General features: G+C 39.9%; 1 protein-coding gene and 1 long non-coding RNA gene across 2 annotated transcripts; one reads left to right on the forward strand and one right to left on the reverse strand.

The window, feature by feature from the left end:
• Positions 1-8,968: 8,968 nt before the first annotated feature.
• Positions 8,969-25,962, forward strand: LOC129412326 (uncharacterized). The gene is made up of 5 exons (XR_008633662.1): positions 8,969-9,060; positions 9,223-9,354; positions 23,915-24,068; positions 24,591-24,692; positions 25,578-25,962. It is a non-coding gene; the product is annotated as an uncharacterized LOC129412326 (long non-coding RNA).
• On the reverse strand, positions 11,682-17,829 carry slc6a1a (solute carrier family 6 member 1a). The gene is made up of 14 exons (XM_020930069.1): positions 17,598-17,829; positions 17,327-17,458; positions 17,097-17,197; positions 16,878-16,987; positions 16,598-16,730; positions 15,926-16,060; positions 15,746-15,849; positions 15,084-15,208; positions 14,865-14,977; positions 13,636-13,767; positions 13,438-13,540; positions 13,110-13,210; positions 12,813-12,980; positions 11,682-12,128 (listed from the first exon to the last, which is right to left on the reverse strand). The coding sequence occupies exons 1-14, from the start codon at positions 17,827-17,829 to the stop codon at positions 11,682-11,684; spliced, it is 2,136 nt and encodes a 711-aa protein (XP_020785728.1).
• Positions 25,963-26,975: the final 1,013 nt, after the last annotated feature.

The raw sequence follows: 26,975 nt of genomic DNA on the forward strand, positions 1-26,975 counted from the left end.
TTGCACAGAGCACATGTAGCAGAGTATGAATAGATGAGGCTTTATCTCAGTGAACCCCCCAGAGATGCAGGGGAAGCATTGGACTGGAGCAGAGTCGGGTTATCAGGGCTCAACTCAGGGGAGTGAGCAGGTGAACCAGAAACACAAGGCTCAGACTCTGCAGACTCAGTGCAGTGTGGAGTACTATGGGAGAGGGCAGAGCTTCAGAGCAAGTTTGGTGCTCAAACCGTGATCACACCTGACAGTGTCTGCTGTGGCTCGGCTGTGGGTTCGCTGGTGCACGGCGCATACGTAAGCAGCCGGTCATCTGTGAGGCAGAGTGATCGGCTGCGACGTGTCACACGCCGCATTAGGCCCTGCCAGAGGATGTGTTTGACAGAGCACAGGAACCTGGCTCCAACACAATGTCAGACCACTGCAGTCTTTAAGTCCACCTTAGGGCCTTCATTTAGAGAACATCCATTTTAATTTGCTGTTTGATTTCAGTCAGAGAATGTGATTAGACAGAATGAAATCTATTTGGTCTCAAGAAGACAATGACAAACACACCCCTAATCCTTTAAAGCATTTTCACTGGTGGCAGATTCAGCTTTTACATATAACCCCAATGCACTGTTGATGGAGGATAGGTACAGTATCTATCTGTTTCTACTGCAGGGCATGATGCTATTTCCTGCTGCTGTGGATGTGAGATTTGAGATAACCTTCAAGAAGAGACCAAACATGACAAACTTGAAAAAGGCCAGACAGTAAAGCTACTATATAACACCACCAAAACCCTTCGACCACTGATCTCTTTATTATATAGTGCATTAGCCACTCTTACTCTTATTACTCAAGAAAGAGTAGTGTTATTTCAAAATATTTCTTAAGTGAAAGTACAACGTAGTAGTCAAAGAGATTCATCAAGTAAGAGCAAATGTAAGAGTAACTGCCTGGACTTAAAATTTGATTTATAATTTAAAGTTAGTCTAATTTTAAGGACAAAAAAATTCAAATTATAGACCACCAAAATGCTAATAACTAAATCATATCTGAGAGAGACACAAGAAACACAAATGTTCAAATAATTTAATAATGTCAACATAAAACTTAAATTATAGACTTACTCACAGTGGGAAGAGTCATCAAGATGTTTACTTAAGTGAGAATACTGTTACTTCAGACAAAATATTACCTAAGTGTCCAAAGTTACTCCAATAATTTCTTTAAAAAATTACTGAAGTAAGTGTAATAGAGTAAAAGTGGGCTACTGCTCACCTCTACTCTTTCCTGGCCTATCCCTTTGCCTGTATGCTTGTGTATAGTTTGGAGGCTGACGCACTGACGTCTTACCTGTCAGTGAGCAGGTCAGGGAGGGGGCAGTGCCTGCAGAGGGGCCCGGACACATCAGGACACAGCTGAGGTGGCCCTGCCTGGTCCAGTTTACCCATCACGAGCACCCTCCAAAAACCAGGGTGACACATCTGAATAGAAAGCATGCAAAACATCAACGCAATGATTCACCCCTTCCCCAAGAATGAGCATGTCCGCAAGGTTCTGGCCCTGTTAATCATCACTCGAGCTGGTTGTGTAAGATCAAGAGAGTGAGGGAATGAATGAACTTGTTTGGCAAAGACAGTTCTCCTAAAAAAGTTGCGTTTTTGTTGAGCCAGAAGGAGCCAAAAGTATGCAACTTTTAGCGAAAACCAGACTAAAATAAAAGCATATTTTTCTATCCATTTTGGTTGTTTTTATTGCTCTAAAAAAGAAAAGCATACATCCTTTCTATGAGCAGGCTTGCATCTCTACAAACTTTCTACAGACTCTTTTTGGCCAGAAGGAGGGTGCTTCATGTGCTTGTTTGAATGTTCCTCAGTATGTTATAAAACTTATCTATCTCTATGGAGAATGTTTCCAACTATAATTTTAACTTTGTATTTCAATGCAATCCTGCAAGTGATGTGCCACCTCCAAAAAGTTACACACTGTACATTTCAGTGGATGATAGCATTGGCATTCATAAATTTAGGATGCATTTTAAATTTGTGGGAGTTTTGTTCTGCATAGTCATGAAGTGCAGTCAAGGGCAGAACAACTTGAGTGAAAATGTGGTGGGGATAATGCATGCAAGGCACGTGTGGAGGTCACTTGGTCACATATGCATAAAACAATATGTCATAAATACTCACATCAACATTGGTGTGTGCACTAAATCAGACACTAGAGCTACCGGGATAGTTTTATAACACTTTAAAAAGTTAGCATCACTATTGCGTTAACAGAAATTACATTCTCCTTACATCGTCTTGAAGTGTAACCTTATCCGGCTGGAGAGACTTAAGTGCTGAAAGGGTGTCTGAAAGGGTGCAAAAAAGGCACATTAGAACTAACAATGTTAGAATGTAAAATAGTAATCAGACATTTCTGTCAATAACACTTCAAAATGGACTGGAAATGGAAATGGAGATGGACTAGATCCATAAAGGCACACTATGTAAAATTTGTAGTGGAGGATCCACCCCCTGCCTCTCTCCAAAGAGATGGTATTGCTCCACAGTATAACCATAAGTTTGCATTTATTTAATTACAGGTATTATTTTTTCTCGAAAATACCTTGAAAACAAGCATTCTTACTATTTGCCTCTCTGCAGATCTAGTATGAAATTTGGAGATAGATAATGTGTTTCAGTGAATTGTCAGATGCCCTTCTTGACATATTACTCTGACTAGACAGGAGCAAAGTAGATTTAATATATTTATATATATATATATTTACCTACCTTTCATTTCATTTTTAATTTTTTATTTGTTTCATTCATGTAAGATGAAAATAAAATTATAATGTTTCATGTGAATCAAAGAAGTATAGACTTGTAATATCTGCCCCCTTTACCTTGTACTCTAAAGTCAAATGATTATGCTTGCACCATTCTAGCCTACAGACTGTTAAGAGTATGATTTCATAGTAAAACTCCCCTTTAAACTTCCTCCCTCATCTGCTTCTCACCTTCACTTTGCTATCATTCTGTGGCGGTAATAAACAGTGTAGACTGAGCTAATGTCCTGAGGAGCCAGCTGCTAAGTGTGTGCAGCCTAATCTGACAGAACTTATTTAGGATGCAGGTCTTTGTGAACGTGCCTCCAGCTGAAGCCTTGTCCTGTCTGTACACTGAACACTATAATAGTGCACCATCACATCCTGTACAATCAAGCACATGGAGGGTTTGCGTAAAAAGCTCAGAGAAGTCAAGTGTGTCTATTCTTTTATACACTGGTGCTTTACAGGCAAATTGTGTGGGGCAATTGGGTAATTATTTTCATATGTTGTGCAAATAATGTATTATAATATGCCATATAACAAATGACAAAGTCATTTCGCTTGAATATCAATGAATTTGTATTTTTAATTTCATTATCTCAGTATCAAATAACCAGTCCTTTCTATGTATAATACTTTTTTTTTCTAACTGTTCATATCTTGCAATGTTGAGATTTCAAATTTTTGTGAGAAACATTACGAGTTTACAACTGTGCATTCTTCTACAGTAAGACTCCAACATATTTTGGAGTATAGATTGAATGGAAGTGCCTTAGTTTTGGTTCTAAAATGGTCACAATTATTATTATTTTTGGTCTTTATGTTTATATTGTGACCTAAATATTTATGTAGCTTTAGTGTTACAATAATTTCTTATCAATAGCCCCATACTTTACTTAAAAATATTAGTTTGAATTAATTCATTAAGATTAAGGTTGTAATAGTAGAGATTCTGAAGACATATTTTTATTGCATGGTCCTGGTATATATGAGTATAAGATGAGTTTATTGACTATAGCTGTTCATCAGGCCATTTCACAAAGAGCCACTGCAAGCCATTTCTCCCCTCACTAAGTCTAAAAGTAATTTCTTATAATTGTTAAATCCAGAATTCATTGGCTTATGCAATCAAAAACATTTTACTATTTCAAGAACAAGATATGCATCGTTGTCTCTTTTGCAGATGCATTCTGCATCCAAATGATTTTTATTTTCAGTGATTCACTTGGTCTGCTCCTCAGCCTAATTTGCATTCAGTGTTTGACCCAAGCTGTAATCTACAATGACTCTCTCATAAGCCTCTGGCACTTTGGGGAGATGTTACAAACCGTGACCAAAGACAAGAGGCGCTAAAGCAAACTGAATGTATGATTAGCTATTAGCTGTAAATATGCTCTTAGCTACAATTTCATATCAGTGTCTGAATAGAGTGGCACATTTTTGGGGAAAAAAAATCAAATCTAATTGTGATAAGTGCTGCATTTTTGTTTAAAGGATTCAATTAACCGTGCACATTTTAAACTCGAGATTTAACATTAGAAAGAAAAATAACTGCTAAACTAAGAAGGATCAATAAGGTCTGTTCTAAACTATACAATTTTTTTTGTAGTTGATTATACCATATTACCTAAATAGTGCATATTTTGTAATTTTATGATTACTATTCAAATTACATTTTTGACTGTAATACAGTGTGCTGCTCCATTTTGAGTCCTGTATCTGGATTATTAGAATTTTTGAAAGTATGTATTGGAAAATTGTATGCGGTTGTATGCCTGTTAGGGATGCACTGATCCAATACTGGTATTGGATATCTGCACCAATAATGTAAAATTTGCAGGATCAGATATCACTTCCAAATATCGATTCAGCCTGTATCCTGTTTGAACATATAAATTGATGTAATAAGTAGTGCTGTCATGCGATTAAAAAAATTGAGAGATTAATTAATTATGATCTGTAATTAATTAATCTAATTAATCTCATTTTAATCTCACCTAAAAATTGCTGAGAAAAGCCTTCAATTTGAGGTATTTTCATTTAAATTCATTATTACATTATTGTGGCAGATCAAAAGACTGATATAGATTAAAAAAAGTGACTTTATAAAGTCATTTATTGTTTAACAAATCTCTCCAAATTGTCTGTTGAGCCCAAGTCTCCATGAATAAGAAACTGTTTGCTGTAAAGTAGCAAAGACGAGGAAATCTGAACATAATAACTTTTGTCTACTTAAAGACAATAAAAAGATCTTTCCTTAACCATATTAAAAATATTATTGATAGAGAAATGCTTTATATATGAGATCACTGGTTTTAGTCCAGGTTTAGACCTGCTTTAGTCCTACTTTAGTCCTGGAATGGATTAATCCTGGTTTTAGTCCTGGTGTTAGTTCTGGTTTAGTCCTGGTTTAGTCCTGGTTTAGACCTGGTTTTAGTTCTGGTTTAGTCCTGGTTTAGACCTGCTTTAGTCCTAGTTTAGTCCTGGAATGGATTAATCCTGGTTTTAGTCCTGGTGTTAGTTCTGGTTTAGTCCTGGTTTAGTCCTGGTTTAGACCTGGTTTTAGTTCTGGTTTTAGTTCTGGTTTAGTCCTGGTTTAGTCCTGGTTTAGACCTGGTTTTAGTTCTGGTTTTTAGTTCTGGTTTTAGTCCTGGTTTAGACCTGGTTTTAGTTCTGGTTTTAGTTCTGGATTTAGTTCTGGTTTAGTCCTGGTTTAGTCCTGGTTTAGACCTGGTTTAGTCCTGGTTTTAGCCTTGGTGTTAGTTCTGGTTTAGAGGCGCACAGGAGGAAGCGCGGTTTACGCAGCGTACCTGAGAAAACACGGTCCACACGCGGCTCACAGGAGGACAGCGGTGTTCGCGCGGTGTCTACGGAAGGAAACGTGGTCCGCGCGTTCTCAGGTTAATGAAGATGATGGTGTGTGTTTGTGTTTGTGTGTGTTTGTGTGTGTTTGTGTTTGTGTGTGTTTGTGTGTGTTTGTGTGTGTGTGTGTTTGTGTTTGTGTGCGTGTCCCCTCATGTGGCAGGTCATTATAGGACAGTAGTGCAGACACCATGAGCCTATGCAGGTTGTTTTCAGGCGATATTATATTTGTTATTTTCTTTTATATTTCACGTCGGGAGAATAATTTCCAAGACACGAATGTGTTTTTACCTGTGCGCTGCTCTGTTCTACTGGCTCTTCGACCTGACGCCGCCAACTTTAACATGATGTTTATATCGCTCTTATGCGCGCGTTTTGTGTGGGTTTCCGGCAATGAGTGGAATTACCGAAATAAAAAAAATTATAAATGTGTTTTGTGTGTGTGTGTGAGTGTGTGTGTGTGTGTGTGTGTTGTTGTTGTCCCAACAATACATAAAAACAGATTTTATAATAAAGCGACTCGCATACAGAAACAGTAAAGTTAGAGATTAAAAATGACACCCCTAGTAATAAGACTGGCTTATTCATACAAAGTTGTTTTATGGTCATTTGAGAAATGTATAACAGCTACATCACATATTTGGATCAGTTTTGTCTTAAGTTAATTTTGTTATTAAGAAATAATGCAATTTTCCTACACTGGTATCAGTTAATATCGGGTATCAGCAGATATTCAAAACGATAATATTGGAATTGGTATTGGAACTGAAGAAGGTGGATTGATGCATCCCCAGTTATAAACACTATATTTGCTGTGTCACACAATATAATGAAGTAAAAATATTACCTCCATCAGCATGTCCGCATGTGTGCAATTTTAAATTGTCATCTTGCATTGCTGTAGTGCACAAATCCTCTGCATATAAACAGACACGTGCAGTTTGTATACAGATTGAAAAGACTGCCTGCTCTCCTAAAGGTGAACCAGAAAACAAGTGCATTTTAAGCTGGGTTCATATTCACATTGGAGAAAGAAGCCCTATTAGCATAAATGCAGAGAGAGGCTTTGCATACTTGAAAACCTCTCAGCCAGTCTACTAGAAATAGCCATGCACACAACACCCTCTGATTACATTGATATGTAGATTCATGCATCTGCAAAGATTAGTTATTCATTAATGTGTTTGCTGAATTCTCGGGTGAGTGTACCTTAGACACAAGTCTGGGTCACACCAAATGCATCACGGGAAATATTGTCATGTCTAATTGACGTAAAACATGCCAATGGTCAGGTGAAACAACACCTACACACTGTGGAAATCTTAACTGACATAAAGGTGCATACGTATATTTTCTGGAGGACAGGCTCTGATGATACTGCTTTGTCTGGCAAATTCCACAGAATGTAAGCATGTAATCACATGAAAGGCCAAGTTACAAGCTCATAGTGAGAATGTATGTTATTCATGGTAATTTTTGAGCAATAACGAACCGGTAATTGAAAAAAAAAAAGCAAGAAAGATACGTTTAATGCCATACTGTGGGACATTCAAGGCAGAGTATAGACCTACTCATGAAGACAAGCAGATGCCAAACCCCTCACCAGAAATGTTACATAATGCATCTTTAATTTTGTAGCTTTAAATAGACTACATTTTTTGTGAGTTTTTTGGGCTTCTAGCAGTCTCTGTCAACCCTCCACAAAAGCATTATGGATCACCAGTTTGTGTCCCCTATTGCAGCTTCACTGTGAGCACTTTTTAGCTTTAAAAATAGGCTCACAAAAGCTCCAGTGGAATAGCTAAACACCAAACAATGTCCTTTTACCCAGACCTGGCCAAAACTGGAGCGTGTCAGAAGGGACCATTCTGCAAAGGAAAGAATAGTTGCACACTTATCACATGCATACAGATTGTACAGGACCACCACCCACCAATTCAAAAGAGGTTATGAAAAAAGCTTAGTCTGAAATATAGGTCACATTAAAAACCACTGAAAACCTGTTCATGTTTTTTTTTTTTAACTGCACTTAAACGTTCCTGTTATGTGATGTTACAGTAAACTTTTCTTCATGAGAAGTTTGCTGTGTGTACAGGCTACTCCTGGACATAGCCTGATTATGTCTTTGTCTAATAATTGGGACCTGAAGTTTCTAAATTTGGACAACGCTAATACCAGGGAAGCGTGGATGACTTGCAAGGTAGGTGAACATATTTTGGGAAAAGTAGCATAGAGATTTAATATTGCATTTTAACAGCAAAAAGAAAACACTTACTTGCTAAAGTTTCGCACGTGGTCTGGAGAAGATAGTACATGTATGCTAACTTAGGCTGACTAGAATTTCAAAATTAAAAAACTGGGACATTCCTGTTTTTTGGTGGTTTGCAATAATAAAATTGTGAAACGAATGCGTAATTAAAGAAAACTGTTATCTACAGACCACTCATGACTAAAGTGTGAGTCAGTATAGTCACGTTTTCTTTGTTTTGGTCGTTGTTTTGGTTGTTTTTAGACAGATGACGATATTTGCTTCTTTTTACTGTTGGCTGGTATCAAATTGGTCAAAAATAGGGACACCTGGGACATTTCTTGTACAGTATAAAACTGGGACAAATCAGTGGTTTTGGACAAATCTGCTGGGACGGGGACAGAGGGCTTAAAACTGTAAATTGGGACGTTTGGTCAAAATGCTAACAAGTTATGCTAGCAGTCAACTTATCCACAAAAACAAGTTTACTACTGGAAAATATTTCTTTCGTTGTTTGAAACTTTTAAAGTATCTACTATAGTCTGACTGTGTAAAATACATAACTTAGATAGTGTCTATGGAAGATAAAACTTTCATAAACTAGTTAAAATTTGACTATAAATTACACAGTTCAAGCTCATTGAAATCAGAAGGATCTGTATCAGTCTGTAATATTGGCTCATTGAAAAGGGTAGGTCAAATCATTAAAATACAGTTATGTAGGGCAAGCCAATTTAAAATGTAGGCCTTTTAAGGTCAGTAATGCATTTATACCAGTGGAAGAGTTATTTCAGTTTTCAAATTATATGATTCCTGTTTATCCACCTTTGCTGGTTCCAAACCCTGCTCCTAAAATTACCCTTTTCATTACAAAATCCTATACTGTTTATAGGCATCCAAGCCTAATAAAGTCATCCTATTACCGGCTACAATAAAAACTGTATAGCACTAAAATGGCAGTAAATAAGACCATAACTTAGGCTCTTGAAACTGCTGACCTTAACCTGTGACTAATTGTGTTTCTGCCAGATTGCACCAACTAATCAAGAGCTTCCTTCTCCTGTCCGCCCCTTCTCAAAATGATGATCTATGGCTGTGGTGGAGGCTACACATCAGTTTGCTCCGTCTTGGTGGTGACTGGTTTTCATAGGTAATGATGCTAAATTGCACTTGTGGGAATAAAGGGAGACCAGTGAAGACATCCATCAGGGGCTAGTTTGTTCGAGCGGCCATTAGGAGCATTATTCAAAGCCTAGTAGCCAGCGTCTCTAACCTCCTTCTCTTATTCTCTGTCTCTCCCTTACAAACACAGACACAGACAGAATTTGCCACGAGCTACAAGAGAGGACATCTCATTCTTTTATCCACGGCGAGTCATTGTGGTGGTGTCAGCTGGTGCCGTCTCTTTTATCACACACTGGAAGCTAATGGAAGCAAGGAGGAGGTGGGGGATAGGACGTACACACACACACTCACACACACAAATGCACAAACGCACACTGAGCTATAAGAGGTTGTGGAGATGGGGCGGGTGGGCACGCCAGGCCCCAGGGCAGTAGCTGTTTTGTGCTGTTTTTCTAGCTTGCCATTGCCTCTATCAGCTGGGTTTTCTGACACTCTATAAACCACAAGGAAGGGCTTCAAACTGTTTTCTCTGCTTGTGTTTGATGTTTTTGCTATTCCCCAGTTGCGTTTTACCCCCGTGGTGGAATGTCATTGTCTACAAAAAAAACAGCTTTTGTTTAATTTGAAGCGTCCCACGTGAGCTCAATAAAACTACATTTTTCTTTCTTACATTTTTAACATGGTAATTCTACGGTTTATTATCTGTGAAGATTTATATACAAGGATGTGAACAATAGCCAATTAATGCTAAAGGATTCAGCTCGGAGCACAGGATACTTGAGCTGACCCAATTTCCTAATAAGATGGTTGTAGGCGAGGGGCTGCTACTTAAAACACACATGCTATAAGCGACATATGCCAAACGTATATGGTATTTATAACTTCTATAACTCTTTATTTTTTCAGTCTTTTTCGATTTGTAACATAACAATCGTGCTTTATCATGTGACACCATTTAGATACATATCATGTTTATATTTTGTTTTACATTAGGCAGTGAGACAGATAAAAATATACAAAACAATATTGTTTTACTAGACATAGTTTCTATTTTTAATATAATCCTCAGCATCTTCATTGTCATCATCTTTCTCATATATTTCTGTAAGGTATGTGCTTTAGCTTCTGTGATCAAAATATTATTGCAGAAAACAGCAACTCCATTTTTTCAACATTTAGACAATAACTTCCAATGTAATACAGACATTCACAGTTACATGTTTTACACGGTACAGTTTTACAACAAAGTTCCAGAGAAAACTGTGGCAGAGTAACTTTATACAAAATTCACAGGACATGAACTGTAGCCATTTCACATTTTCGCTCAGTTGTTTTGCTTTTCAAAGTAAACATGTTCTGTTCATCCAGATGCCTCTCACAGTAGCTGCCATAGAAGCAAACTAACATTGTCCTTATACGCCATGGCAAAAATCTGGGGAAATTAAAGCTTTGTGCTTTTCAGTATTGAAGCAAAGACAACGGGAACAAAAAGAGAAACAGACCACTTGCTTACTGGCCTGCACACATACGCACATCTACATATGTATTGCTCAATACATATAGATCAAACTATGCTTGATCAGTACACATGGAGAAAGGAATGACTACAGAGACACAGAGTTGGTCCAGGTTTGTGCTAGCTTACAGAGCTGTGTTTTGTCTTTGTGCCCAGTCGTGTAAATAGACTATGGCTCGGACAGAATGGATTTGTTGGCTTAAGGCCTTCTCTGTTCTTATTCTTTTTTGTTTGTCAGGAGATATTCAGATATTTTACTGATGTTCCTGAGGAAAGCATGCAAAAAAGTAAACAGGACTGACTGTCAGCATTAAGGGATAGTCAATGTTTGTAAATCACTTTTCTAACCCTGTGCTTTTTGTACTTCTTTGTACCCTGTGCTTTGCCAACCCGACACTAAATGGCATAGTTTTTGCTTTTGTCTGCCTATTGATTTTGGTCCTCCTTCACAACACATATAGTATAAAACATCCTAAAAATAATTCTAAAAATGTTTCAATCACATAAAAGTATTTTTTCTCTTTTTCCACTGTAAAAGGAAGGAAAAAATAACAGTCTCTCTCACACACATATCTTTTGCAACAAAGACTGGATTTCTCCAGGACTCGTAATCATGAACTTCTTATTGGCATTGTGCTTACTCTGAGCTTGTGCTCACCTTGTGGCCTGTACCTCACAGAGTGCAACGCTAACACCAGAGACAGTTGTGTGAGGCGTCGTAAACATCCACAAGAAACCCATTGCACTCTTCAATTTAGTTCACTACTTCATCTACTATATTCACACTGTATTTACTTGATTCATGAAGATATTCAACAAATCTCTAATCTATATCTCTAGGTAGGTATTTTTTCTTCTTTTCTCACAGTATTACACAGTATGTTTACATTTTCAGATTGACGTTGTAGTCGTGAACACTAACAGTCTTTGATATTGTTTTCCATAAAGCAAGCCAACAATTAGACATCATTGGCTTGGCTTTACAAATGCAGAAAAGAAATGATAGATGTTTTTTGAAAATCTGTTTAGATCACATATTGCCCTCGGAGGTAGGTGAATCAATTGAAATCTTGGAAGTTCTTTGTAATGTTCTCTTTTATCTACATGCTCCATGAGGGTTTGCTTGTTGTCTACACGTTGGCCTCTGCATTGGTCAGGTTGGAGGTGGGGCTCGTTGTGCTTGGAGGGTTCACCGTCTCCACTGGGCTCCCTACAGTGGGCACAGCGCTGGTCGGGCTACTTTTGGTGGTTGCAGTGACACTAGCAGCACTAGCAGTAACAGTAGATGTTGTGGTAATTACGGTTGTGGTAGGGCTTGTTGCTGGGTTTGTTGGACTGGACACAGTGGGTGGGTTGGCAGGGGGAGGGGCCGCGCTGGCACTAGTCACCGGGTTGGGACTGGTTGCAGTAGGGGGCGGGTTGACTGGGCTGGCTGCATTCGGGGGGGCCTGAGTGGAGGGGCTGGCTGCGTTGGTTGGACTCGACAGGTTTGCAGTGTTGGTCTCCACCTGCTGCTCTGGGCCGTTCTCCTGAGGCCTCCTGGTCACTGCGGGTGGCTGGAGCATTATCCGAATACGCTGGAAATCACATATAGACAGGGCTTATGTAACAAGTAGGGCTGTATCATCATTACACAATATATTGCTATAGAAAATACCTCGCAAGGGCCACTCAATGTCAGTGATAAAATAGTCCTAGAATATGAGGACCAATCACTTATATTACATAAATAAATTCTTTGCAAATTCAGCCAAACCATAGCACCAACAAATGCAATGGAGCTCAACAGTCAAAGCCCAGAGAGATTCCAGATGTAAATTTCTCATTATTTTTCCCTGAGAGTTTCAAACTATGACAATGACAGCAGCTTAGTTGCTATGTGCTAACTGATGTCCATAACATGGTTGTTTTAAGTTTGAAAAACACATTCAAATTCAGTTGATTTTTAAAATTAATTAATTTATTTATTTGATTAAGTTTCAGAGTTTCAATAAGATTATAGGTCTTGTGGTGTTTAGTTATCACAGAGATCATAACTTCTTAAAACATCTGTGGGAATAATGAATCAAATTTACTCCTGAAACCATAATGGGTGGGGGATGGTGCTGGTAGTAAGAACCCCTAGGTCTACCCCTAGGTAGTTATACAGTATAGTTTTGTTTGAAAATCAGCAAAAAAATGAAACATCATTATTGTTAATATATATTGAATCAAGTCAATATTGTAGTAATTGTCACAGCCACAACAAATGTGCCTCTCACCTCTTTGTAGGTCCCTTTGAGGCCCATATACATGTAAATCATGTATCCTGGAATGAGGACCATGGAGGACAGTGCCATGAGCCAGCCCACTCCCTGACCCCAGCCCGGGAACACGTAGTCTCCCATTTTGAGAGGAACCATTTGTATGGCACTGAACAGGAACACCCCCTGTGGGAGACACAAGATATTTATTCATCCAGATACCTGACAACAGTCTCATCCCAACATGACCACAGGCAGGTAATATTCACTCTATTGATCGTACTCTATTTTATGACTATTAATATTACAACTCACAGCAACGATGAGAGGCGTGAACACAACCCAGCACAGCTTCCACCATAGACAGGGCCTGTAGCCAATCATTTCCTGGATGTTGTCATAGAACTTGTTCACACCTGCGAGAAATGAATCAAAATTCAGATTCAATTTATTTTAATTTGCTGCCGTCCTGGCATGCATGATGATGAGGAGGGTGAAGTGGAACACATGAGGGCTCGGCAACCTTGAGGCTGTAGCTATCCGGTATTGCACAAAAAGTCTGTGTTTTGTAACCATAGATCTAAGACTGCATTGGATAAAATGGGTTTATTTAAACATGTAACAGAACAATGATGATACACACCGTAGCACCAGGATATGGAGATGCATTCAAAGAAGACCAAAAACAGCAGACACATTCCACTGGCAGAGTAGTAGTCAAACAGTTTGAACACATAGATCCCACCCTGGTTACATAAAAATGGATAACGTTGTAAAAATATGGGACATTGCTAACACAGGGAATAAAAAAGTCAGCGTCTTGGAATTGTTAGCGGCTTACCTGTGTGATGTTTGACAGTCCGATCACATAGGACACGACGCAGACGGCTGCAATGAATATCTCTCGCCTACCCCTAAGAACTCTGGGAAATTCATCCACCAGAGCAGTGATGAAGCCTTCAACCGTGCAGAACTGAGGAGAGCATAGAGACATTACATTGGGAACATTTGCAACAATACTTTGTAAGAAAAAATTAACAGGCTGCTTATGTTGAATGTAGGTTGGATAAGTGTGAATATGCTATTGCAGTTTGCATCCAAGTGTGGAGGTAAAAAGTACAGTTATTATATTAAATAGAAGGGTTTCCAAAGAAGAGCAGCATTATCACAATATTGATGTTATTAAATTTATTTTGATATGGCTCCACCAATATTACATTTTGGGGAGCAATGCCCAGGACGTTATTGTTATTAAGAATCTGTTCTCAGTTGATGTTCCTGGTTAGAACATATTTTTGGCCACATCAATTTTGCAAATGCTTATAGATTACTATGGATATCAGCTTTTGATGTATTAAATAAGCAATAGTTAAACATTTATTGAAATATTAAAGGTTCGGGTATTTGTCCATTTTTAGATTTTCCAAAGACTGGACATGTAATCCCATAATATTATCCACACTGTAATCAGGAAAGCAGACTGCTGTAGTTGACACGTATTAACACTATGCTTTATGGTGCAAGACAGTATTAATTAATCATGGTTATATGCTCATTTTGCCAAGAATGCATTCAGTTATTGTATTATGGAATGTCTTTTGTGATATATCGGTCTGAACCTATTTTCCTGTTATTAGCTGTCTTCTAGGGCTGCACTTTACATAATGTTTTTAGTGAAATATCAGAAAATACATTATGCAAGAAACTAAATATTCTACAAAAACAATTTACCCAGTTCTGGTAAATTTTAAAAAGTGGTTTTGGTTTTGTCTTTTTGTATATTTGATTTTGCTCTGTTGTCTTATCATAGCTCTCTGTGGCCTTATCTGACCCCTTTTACTTTACTAAATATAAAGACATAAGATGGTGGGGGGGCTGCAGAAAATTTCCAAAGTCCAAAGAGTGCCCCGTTTCATTATCTGCACTGGAAAGCTAAAGTCAAAGCAGAGCTATGTCCTTTGACTACAGAAAAATGGCATGCTTATCATGCAGGGAGCAGGGCCCAGGATGATATGCCCCTCTATTTGAGTGTTTAAGTCAGTCAGGTGCAGGTTGGACCAAAGCTCTTACCTGGCTGTCAATCCCCAGCATGAGCAGCATGGAGAAGAACAGGATGGCCCAGAGAGGAGACACAGGCAGCTGGGTGACTGCCTCAGGGTACGCCAAGAACGCCAGACCAGGACCTGAGCACAGGAGATTCAGTTTCAAGAGCTCTACTCATGCAGGTTTATTGGTTTTCTTTTGAATGCCTCAAATAGTAAATTATAAGTAGCATAGTAGGTGCTTTACCTGACGCTGCTACATCTGCAATGGGTCTCTTTGTCACATGTGCCATGAAACCAACAATAGAGAAGATGACAAAGCCAGCGAACATGCTGGTACATGAGTTGATACAGCACACAATGATAGAGTCTCTGGGGACAGGAGATATCAGATTGTGTTGTTAGGTTTTTCCACTGTGCTGAGATTGCCCAAAACACTACAGTCTGCAATCCTTCTAGAGCTATGGACGGCCAGTACAACCTTTACAATTCTACCTCATTTTGGTTAATATTTTGTAGTAAATCTTTTATGTGATTTACGTGATATAAATACATGCAGTAAAGTTAAATATATTATGATTAAAGTCCCTTAATTTCAGTGTTAACTGAAATTTTTATGTGACCTAGAACCATGAGGCTACAGAAGAAGAAATACCATGTAATGATTTTGCTGTCTCCCTAATGTTCACACAGCCACAGTATTAAACCTATTTGTCCATGTACTGCTATTACATTCATGCCAGTGACATTAATAGGGACTGTTACTCAATGCCCTTGAACATAAGCCTGTAAAAGGAAATATAATGTGCTCTAATGGACCAATTTAATTACTGGCAATTATAACTAGCAGCACAGAGACTCATTTTTCTTAGTTTCCCCAGACACATCTTCACATCTTCTCCAGCTTACCTGTAAACATTGTTGTTGAAAGGGTTATAGCTGCCCAGAGCTATAAGTGAGCCCAGGCCTAGACCATAAGAGAAAAATATTTGGGTGGCTGCATCCAGCCAGACCTGTAACAGAAACACCACTATTAATCTGATGACTGAAGGCCAATGCTGTGAAGAGATGAGTTATTATTTGTCAAACCTCTGATTCTTTAAGTTTCTCAAAGTCAGGGGTCACATAGAACTTAATGCCGTCAAAAGCTCCAGGCAGAGTGACCCCACGACAGAAGAGAATGAACAGCATGAAGTAAGGATATGTTGCAGAGAAGTACACCACCTACAAGACAGACACTGTCAGAAATTGACACTCGATGAGTTTAGAATTTTCAGATATTCAAAATGAAAATGGGTTCTTTCATAAATGCAAAAAAAGTGGGTTAACTGAAGCTTTTTAAATTAAGTTTTCATAATATGTGCACTCTGATGAGAAAATCCATGCAGTTTGTGAGCAAATGTGTAGGGTTATTGAGTGTTTTTGTGACCACTCCAAATTGAGTTTGCCATGGCGATGTGTTGGACTAAAGAAATGCTGCACCACAGGGGAGGTGAAGTGCTTCATATGAGATAGTGGACAAAATGAGAATCGAGTTTAAGGCTGCTTGTTGCTCCTCTTAATGCTCACACAACTTGTGTCAGGAGCCACCACAGGCAGGACAAGATCAGGAAACATCAGTGTTTGATGGCTTGTCTTATAAATCAATCTGGACAATGCTAGCTGTGGTCTGAATGATTGATGAGAGTGATATTACACTGCTAAATATTTGATTTCTCACAAACCTCATTGAGAGCTGCCTTTGGGCACCCAAAGTCTTACCTTCCCTGTCCAGCTAACCCCTTTCCAGATACAGAAGTACACAAGGACCCAAGCAATGGCCAGTGTTATTGCCAGTGGCACTCGGATTTGGCCTGGTTTTTCCAAGCCATCGGTCATTTCGTGCATGTTGCGCCTAAGAGTCAGAGCGAGCAACAATAAGACTATTATCCACTCACGGACATGGGCATGCAGCAGAGGAGGCAGTCTTTTATGCATCAGTGTAGGATTGCATGCAAGATGCTTTAAAGCAGTAGATGCAACAAAAATGTGGATGTCTTACTCCCAGAACTCCAGCACAGCACTGGTCAGATTGGTGGTGTCTGCAATGCTGTAGTTTGTGTAACACTTGTCTGTGTTCCATGCATTGTTACATGAGCTCCAGGGAAGTTCCTGTAAAACACATGAATTGGTATGTATCACAGCTGTAGCAGCAGCATGACCTGATATTACAACCTTGACCTTGTGGCCCATTGGATTTTATGTAGCATTGAATACTCACAGTGGTAAAGGAGTTGTACAAGTAGTAAATGGCCCAGGCAATAATTACAATGTAGTAAATATTGAGCCAGAAGGACAAGACAGCAGCTGCAAGGCCCACACCTATCACACAAAAATAAATTTTATGTGCGATAGTAAAACTTCACACGTGTCCTCTATAAATACAAATGATCTCCCCTGTGAAGGGCCACTATAATCTTTTACATTATACTACAGTCATGGAAGCAGTACCTTTGAACATAGGCGCCAGTTTCCACACACCCAGCCCTCCAATGGAGGTGTATTGACCAAGTGAGCATTCCAGCAGAAACAAGGGCATTCCAGCAAATATGAGAGTCAAGAAATATGGAATCAAGAACGCTCCTGAATGGATAGAATAAAGTGATTTAGACTAGATACTGTTCAGTGCATAACACACACAATGCAATCTGCATTGATTGCACGTCTTATGAATGGCTAAAAAGCTCTAGATAAATCTCTGAGGGAGAAATAAACTGTTTACCTCCACCGTTTTTTCCACAGAGATATGGAAATCTCCACACGTTGCCCAGTCCAATTGCATAACCCACACACGACAGGAGGAAATCAAATTTTCCCACCCATGTTTCTCTATCAGGCACCTCCTTTTTCTTTTCTCCCCCTTTCACGTCCAATGTCTTGGGTTTGTCGTTATTTGTCGCCACCTCGTTGAGCTCTGTCACCTGTCCATCCGTTTTGGTGCCGTTCGTCGCCATGTCTCTGGCTTTGGCAAAGGTCCTGGCAGTCGGACGTGAGGCTTCAGCACCTGTCCACGTAGACAGCAGCTTCGCGGTGTTTTAGACCTAACCTTTGGGACTGTTAGATGGAAGCCTGGCTCAGTCAGATGCCCTCAACCTGAAAGCGTTAATAAAACATGATTCTACTATCATGTGCGTAAAAGTAAGCACATTTTGGTTAATTAATCAACAAATAAATGCAATAAATATAACCGCGTCTCGAACACATTTGTCTCCAGGCAACATTTTCATTCATATCAGACTCAGCAAACATCAAAAACCATCGATGGCAAAGTCATGCTGGACTTGCTCCCACAACTAAGAGCGACAGATTGCGCGTAATTAACAGCAGTGAAAACAGATCAGCACACACATGGATATAGATCAAACGTTAAAAAATATGAACAAGAAAATAAACTTTGAGACCCATAACAAGACAGCAGATATAGAACATACAAGCCTAGCGGGTACGCAGCGCTTCTATCTGCCTATGAGAGATAAGCACAACGAATTGGACCAATTACCACCTGCAGATTCTTGTAACACTTAGACACATGCAGAAATCCAAACATGAGGTCTCAAAGGTAATTTCAGAGCACCGAACGCACTATGGAGACAAAGGCTGTCCAAATGCGTAAAAGCTTGTATTGTCCAAATTCATTGGCAACCAACGCGCGCCACGTCCGCACCGTTCATCAGACTGGAGAACAGCAATCAATTCTGCGTTTAATTGGCTGTGGCGTGTAGGTACGTGGCACTACATTACATCCATCACACACAATACACCTGAGCATAGCCTATAGTCTATAATCATTGCTAAAATAGATTTTCTGCGTTATCAAAATGCACATTTGAAACACAAGCAATTATAAAATAAGAGATTAGAGAAACTGGTTTGCACTCACATTCAATGGTTGATCCGTGTTGCAAATGCGCCGCCTGCCACAAAAGCCGAACGAGGTATCCGTAGATCCCTCCCGTGGGTGAAGAAGTTGTAAACTCCCGATTTGTCTTGGAACATAAAGAGATATTACTTCCATTAAAAGCCTTAAAGTGACCATGTATCAAAAGCGACAACACTTGGAGCTTTTTTAGGGTTTGTTCCTTGGCCAGGAGCTGTCCAGCGGGAAACAGTGCTGAAAAGACCAGGGATGAGGAAGAGGAGGGAACGAGCAGAAGAAGTAGAAATGATGAAGAACGAGAGGAGGAGGAGGATGGATTCAGCGCGGGCAGCAGCAGCCGCTTCTCCTCGCGCGACTGTCTAACATCAACAAGCAGAGACTCAACTACCATCTACAGCCTCAATGTCATCTCAAAGTCGCCCTCCCTTTCCTCCTCTCCACCTCCTCCTCTTCTTCTGCCTAACTCATAGGCTCCTCTCACCGCGCGCTCGCACCCTTGTTTGTTACCATTCATATTTTCATTAGTTACATTTAATTGCGTTATTTTTTCACAGACATTTTAACACAGAAGTCATTGTATACACGCCTCTAATTAGCACTGGATTTGCTAAGTTTGTCTGTATTACTGAACACTGTCGAGTAATGAGCTGCTTAAAAATGTAGCAGCCCCATCCTAACCCAGCCTCCCTTGAATCTATAATGAAAACATATGGCAGGTAAGCATCATTATGCCCCTGATGGATCTGAAGGTGAGGCCACATCGCGCTGCCTGTGTCTGTGCGCCAAACTGGCAAATTGTGATAAAGAGAACCCGTCAATAAAGGGAGGGACTGGCCGCGCTTGTCCTAAGTCCTGGCTGTCACCGTCCACGGGATTGTCGTCTTCATGTGAGGAGAACAATAACTGGATATCTACAACGCCAAATGAGTTCAAAATACGGATTCTTTTTTTGTTTTGTTTTGTTTTTTATCAGCTCAACCAACCAAAAAGTAATGCAACTTTTTGGAAGAAGTTTTGAGGTAAGTTAATTGACGCGTGCCCACTTTGTTTGACTATTTGGATACATGTTTCTTTCACCATTGGAATTGTAACCTCTTGTCTTAGTGTTTATGCCGACACTTTTTCCAAATCGTTGCACGTGCTTTTTCTTGAAAGGCGCGTTCAATGTTGGCGTTGACTGAGTGCGTAAAACATGGTGTCAACTGCGGCTTCGGTTTAGCGATACAGTGAGCGGTGTGAATGTTTCCTCATCTCATCCCCAGACGTACAAGCTGGGAAGGCACCAGATGGCGAGCCAATGAGGGGTGAACTAACCTATTAACTGATACCACATGAAATGCTGCATTTAAAACTCCCATCTGGGTTGGCATCCCCGCGGACATAGCAGTGTGTGAAACATGACACATATTTATACACCTGCTGATGTACACGCGGCCATGTCCAATCGGCTGGTGACATGAGCGCCCCGCCACCTGACCCCATAACCCGCAGCCTTTGATTCAGCTCAGCAGCCCGCGTGCACTCTTTCAAGTGCACTGGGCTCCTTGCGAAATGCTTTATGTGCCTGCTCCATTAGGCCGGAATTACTTGTCCCTTCCTGTAATGGCTTTTAGATTATGTGAGTAAGATTGAGGCTGAGGTCAACCCCTCTTTCGTGGCCCACTGGGTGCAAAATCATCATAATGTGGTGAGGAATGTAAAGGAATGGCATCTGAGGCATTTTGGAGACTCAAGGTAAACAATGCCGTTCACCTATACAAATGTAAAATGTAATACATAAGTGTAAAAGTGCACAGGATGCAATTTTGTTTGTTCTTCAACCAGAATTTCAAAAACAGCAGCCTGACGTGCTATAAGTGCAGTGCCCATTTTAAAGGAATGATGGTTTGAATGGATTGTGTTAAATTCAGTTCAATAAAAAAATCCCTTTCTATTACTATATTATCTTTATGTTGGAACATGCTTTCTACTTAGAGAGTAAGTGTTGTTCGATATTTCAGGATTCGTATACCTTCTATGGCTGCCTAGTCTCTATTTCTTGCAGCCCTTTGCAGTGAGTGCTTTACCTGCTTCATAATTGTGGTTGAATTCCTGGAGCTGTATTGGATTTCTCTGCTCTCTTGATTCCCCAGCCCCTGTGTCTGCTGCATAGTCCGCAAACCAAAGTGATTAGCATGATGATTAGTCATTAGTATGCTAATCAGAAGCAATTCACATATTTTATTCATATTGTCACCAACTTGTTTTTTTCTCTCTGCTTTAGCTGTGTATATGCCCTACTTTATTTTACAGTTGCAAACACTGATCAGCCTTTAATCATAAAATTATTTGTAGAACCTTTTGTCAATGTTTGACAACCTTTGTATTTTGTATGCACTGGCAACAACTGCAACACACAATAATAAAAATATATCTATAACTGTTCTGGTAACATCATAGGTTTCTGGTTCTTTCCATTTCTCTGTTGCAATGGTCGACTCATGCAGCCTCCAGAAGCTGAATCTACTTCAAGGATACATGCTTTAGTTTGTCTGCTGTGTAGTATAGCATTTGTTTAGCATGACCTAAATTGCTGTGAAGTGAGTGCCTCAGCAGCTCTGTCTCGCCTCTTGCCTTGACCACACTCTTGTCCTCTCTGTGTGCATCCATTTCTCTTTTACTATATCTCATGAAGACACGTGCTTTGCAAATAAGTCCAACCAGCTGAGGACAGTACACTGCACCATTCCCCTGTGCAGTAGAGCACTGTAGAATAAAGTAGAATCAATGAGGTGGGACGGACTTTCAAACCTGCTTCATTATGACTGATTCTTTCACTAAACTCGTACTCTTTCAGCCTTTTGTTCTAACATTTTATAGACCTGCAAAGTTGTTTTAGTTGTGTTAACTGGATCTTGTATATCTTGCGTTATTGTGATATTTATCATTAATATATAAGCCTATATCCTTCTCCAAATCCAGTATTAGATTTAGAGCCAGTGGGATATTTTGGCACCAGCAGGCCCTGGGACAGGTGCTTTGTTGACACTGCAGTGTGGTGCGCTCCACACTGTGTAGATTTAGTAAACATATGACCTCCATGATAACCAGTATGGGGGCACTAAATCGCTTCAAATTTTGTACATGTGTTGCTAGGCAACAGCATAATCGCTCTCTGACTCTCCATCCTTACATGGCTCTCTACTGGGACTACTGTGCTTCTATCATTGAAAATGGTTAATTAACTTTTACAAAAAGTCCATTAATGGAACAGATTAGGCTTCTGAGGGTTAAAAGCACATCTAGGCTGCTCAGAAATACATGCCGACATATACTCATGTCAAAAAGCCTCACAAGTGGATTACTCTACACAGTACACATGCATACAGCAGTACTGCAATAATAACTGCCACACTGTCAATGTGAAAAGGTTATGGACAGAATGCCTATGTGTTCACTTCATTTACATAGATAATGCACTGTGATTGATTCACAAAATACCATACGCATAATATACTGCATAAGAAATGTCACTGTGCTCCAAACTGTGGGCTTCAGCATTAACTAAATATTACAAATGTGCCTGCATGAAGAAAACAACACAGCAACAATCCAATATAGATTAATGGTAAAACTGCCCTTTTGTTTAATAGAACAAAATATGCTTTAGCAAATTGAATCTCTAAAGCCATCTGTAATTTGCATTGAAAGCATTTTCTGTTGCATCTTTCTTTACAGCCATATTGAAGCCAAAAAATATATTTTGTTGTGTTTTTGAATATTTCTTTAATAAGCTCTCATTTTCAAACTACGCCTACTAAACTACACCTGTATTTATATGCAGGGAAATACAGTATAATGGAAGGAAGCCAAGCACATAATAGAGCTTTGTATCATTAAACTTGGAGAAATGGAGGAGATGATGGTTTTGGTGTCAGAGGCACAAACATGGAGCTGTTTAAATTCATGCTCCGACTGAAGTCTGCAGTCCTTTCTCACCACGCTGCCCCTGCTAATCCCCTCCATTCAACCACATCACTATGGAAACTGACTCATGTCTCACCCTCACCCAACTTGTGCCATGCAGCCACATCTGCCTCTGACATGGAGGAGGCTGTGCACATTACACCTGTATACCTCTTTGCCTGGGCTGTAGATAACACCTGTGGGTCTGATAAATAAATAAATAAATAAATAAGAATGAAATGTATTTATCTATGATATGCAATAATTTGTTACATTTTTGTATAAACATACAGGCATATTTAAGCCTAATTTCTCTAATTTCTCTTTTCCATTTTTACTCATTTGTCTGTTCAAAAAGATGCATCTGATGCACTGAGTACATGGAAAGCTTTTTTTTTTTTTTTTTTTTTACCAGATGATATCTGTAAAAACCCTCCAATTTCAGCCGATGCCAATAGCCAATATTTGATCTGATATACCTCCCATCCCTAATCACAACTGCCATATTAATCATATGGATAAAGTGTTTTAAATTGTTAGTGATAGCTCTGCTCAAGACAATCCTATAAGCTGGAGGATGTACAAGAGTAAGCGGGCTGGGAGGGAAAACTTTGTTGCTGCTTGGCTGAAAGTTGGAGGTTGATGGAGCGGCAAATTTTCATATTCCTGCTCCCTGCTACCTATTTCATTTCCCTGCCTGTCCTCTGGCAAAATTGCAGGAGAATATTTGTCATGGTTTTAAAAGGTTTATCAGCTTCAAAGCGAAGGAAGCTGGTCGTCCAAAGCCATCACTGGGACCACGCAATCCTTCCAGCACTCACAAGAATGGGTTAGAGCATGTGGACAAATTTCCCAGCTAAGCTCCCATTTCAGAGCAGCTACATAAAGCTAGCTGTGCACATTTGCATTTGCCTTTGACGTCAGCCATAATCCACCAAACCACTTCTTCAACCCCCTCATCAAGTTGGAGGAGAGCCTTGCTAATTGCTAATTACAGTAAAAATAAGGCTCTGATCAGTAGTGTAATCAGCCTAGTCAGCGCATCCACTGATAGTACTGGATCATTTAGAGAGCCACGGGTAAACAGTGTCCGCAGACCGCCTGTAATTGTACCACATATGTCATGGAGTACTTTAAGCCTTTTGCCATAAAATCCATGAAACAACTGAATAATGCATTTGCTTTGCTTATTGCTGTCATCTCACATTTTTTCACAGAAGTGCCAAAAGCGATGCCCGGATATGAATTACCTGCCTGGATAACTCTGTCGCATTGGCCCTGCGACCCTTTGCTGCCTCCTAACATGACACAGGGGTTAATTAGGTGTCCATCTGCACTTGGCTCAGTGCAAGCATTTCTACCGCCCATACGGTAACAATATCCAATCTACTAATCCATGAATGAATAGGCAGAATTATTATTACAATATTTATACATAAGTGTGATGTTTTAAAATGGTTGGTGTACAGCAGATAATTCACATATTCGGAGGTGTTCTTAGTTATTGAAGAATTAATGGGTAAATCTATTGCAGTTACCCACAGCAGGGATTCAAAGTTACCTACAGCAGGGATTATTAGCTATGATAGATATTGTTAACTGAAAAAAGAAGAATATCTAAAATACATTTTACAAAAAAATTATGTAATTAAATTAAATTACTCATTAATAATTGTTATGTTATGTCAGGACCGCAAGAAATGGGGGAAGAAAATCAGTACAACCTAAAATAATTTTCTTTTTTAACCAAATAATATTAGTAGCATTTTTATTCTATTTTATAGTGCTTAGACTAATTTGAACAGCTCTTGTGTAAGTCCTTGTTGGTGTACACAGATAATACCAATTATAATAACTGGAGCTAATGCTATTTAACCTTTTGCGCCATTTCAGGGTAAAGAGGCGAGCTGGGAGTGCACAGAGGAGAGCAGACGTGTTAATGTGGCCTGTCAGTGTCAGACACGACATGCAGAAGACAAACCCAGAGGTTGTGCTGTGAGTCTCACTGGTTTGCATAGACCTTGTGTAATCTGCACATGTGAATGTGTGTCCTGCTGCTAATGGGAATCATCATATGTGCATAGGCAGAGTGATGCAACACTTTTGAATGTATCCATCTCCAAAATTGGAGTAGAGGCATGAGCAAAGATGAAGTCACTTCATTTGGTTGTTGGCAATGGCATCAGGAAACATTGACCTTTTGTTGGATCCTCAGGCCGTTCACTGAGTCACATGACAGGCGGATATTTACAGTGCCTCTCGTCAGTGGCCTGTCAAATCACACACACTCCAGTGGAGCCAGGAGGCCCTAGGCCGCACATCAGACTGATGCAAAGGTGTTTTTGTCCCTGCTTTTAGCTGAGCTCACTTTAGCCCAGAATAACACAGACAGATACAACATGTGCTTCAATATGGGCCTGTATGTCTCTGTCTATGGGTGTAGCTGGGTGGGGGCAAGTGAGACATACAAAAGGAGTCGCAGACTGTCTGCAGGACCAATGAATTTCAGGCCAATTTATCTTCTGAATGAGTCTCTGTAGGGCATTCATTCCCAGACACTTCCATGCAATGTATAACAAATACAACTGTACAACATGCCACTGCACAAAGGGCACACGGAGGCAAGGCCCAAACATGTTCTTTACCAACACAGCCTTTGACAAACCACATGTTTGTATTATGTGAAATGATAATAATTATTATGTTTTATCACTTCAAATATTTGTTACATTAACAATGGATTGTGTGTATTGCAAGCATGCAGTAATGTGTTAAATGATAATAATAGGTTAAACAAGGCTCTATTTTACTACACTAATTTTATTCTACAATATCAGTCTCAGCAATATTAATGCTGAATGTCTACTCTGTATTTTGCAGAGTTCTGAAACATTGTTTGTTAATAAATGCTTTGAGGAGCAACTTGATGAAGAGGCAAGCCTGAGGTAAGTGTAATTTTGTGAGCTCTTGTTTTAGTATACAATAATTATACTGTTCAATAATACTCTACATAAATAAACCGTAATATAGATGCTATTAGATTCGATTCAGTAGATAAATTCGATTTACAGTTTTCTGTCATATGTAACCACAGAATGTATTGGGGGTTGTGACATTTTATGGCATTCTTCTCCTTGAGAGACAATATATCACAGTCAAATGTTATGATATAAAACAATTGGATATGAATTACCTCTGGACCAGAAGATATAACTTCTTTCTCATGACAAATGCACTATGAACATGATAAGCGTCAAACACTGCTGCCCCCCATGATACATGTATGAAACATATTTCCTGTCTGCTCCGGGGGCTTCATCTGCCTTATATCTGTGGGGAAATCTCTGTGTGAGGATCAGGAGTAGTTCTGGAGGTTGGGGGAGGTATGGAGGGGGTTGGTAGGATGGGTGCTTGGTGACTTGGTGGTCCAGTGGACTGGAAAACGCTGCCCCGTGGCAGGGAGGGAGCACAGGGCCCTATCCGCGCTGGAGCTAATGTGGACACTGGCTCATTAGAGCGCTGATGTAAGGAACACTGTGTGATGCTTCAGTGCAAGAATTTGGTCAAAGAGTCTATGAAATGCACTCAAGCAAATGCATGGAGCTTGCAAAGACAAGCCTGGCTTGTGCTGAGTTTAGGCTCCACTGAGAGAGTGGGCCTCCCTCAAACAGCTCTCTGGTCATAGAGGCTTTCAGTGAAAAAACATTGTGTATCAGTCATGAGCAGAGCTTGCGCAGGCTGCCACAACAGGAGCTGCTGACAGGTTGGTCATCAATAGACGGCAGAACGAGAAGAGAAATAGATGGTGAAGGAGAATAGAGACAGAAAAAGGCTGACAGCCTGCCCCCCCCCATCACCACCACCACCACCACCTTCCCTCTCCCCTCCTCTCCTCAGCAATCAGCGAGGTAAGGACACGGGGGGAGGAGAAGCAGAGCTACGACCCTGGCTCCAAGCTCAGCTGCATGTCAAGACAGTCACTGATCTGCAGCACTATTCACCATGACATGATGTATGCCACATATAGTAGTGGATCTTCACCAATGTAGTCCAGCTCATTCACCGCCGCCGCCATGACACTCTGCCTTCAGCTTTTTCACCCACTGCTCGCTCAGTATATTTAAGGTGACCATTATTTCAATTTCCTGGAAAGAAAGACTGGTCATATGAATAATAAATCCTGTGTAAATTATAAGTGCATAATTACCTATGAAGAGAAGGGTCCTCTATTTCTGTTGCTCCCTGATTTGACTTAGCCCAAATATAGTTGAACCAGCG

The sequence above is a fragment of the Boleophthalmus pectinirostris genome, unplaced genomic scaffold (genome assembly GCF_026225935.1).
Source record: "Boleophthalmus pectinirostris isolate CB_2022bp ecotype Guang Dong unplaced genomic scaffold, ASM2622593v1 HiC_scaffold_8, whole genome shotgun sequence".
NCBI lineage: Eukaryota > Metazoa > Chordata > Actinopteri > Gobiiformes > Gobiidae > Boleophthalmus > Boleophthalmus pectinirostris.

Coding starts and splice junctions, on each gene's coding strand:
- slc6a1a (XM_020930069.1), bottom strand. CDS start 17,829: ATGGCGACGAACGGCACCAAAACGGATGGACAGGTGACAGAGCTCAAC. Junction 16,988..17,096: donor TGTACAACTCCTTTACCACT/GTGAGTATTCAA, acceptor TGTGTTTTACAG/GAACTTCCCTGGAGCTCATG. Junction 12,129..12,812: donor TCAAAGGGACCTACAAAGAG/GTGAGAGGCACA, acceptor TGTGATTTCCAG/CGTATTCGGATAATGCTCCA.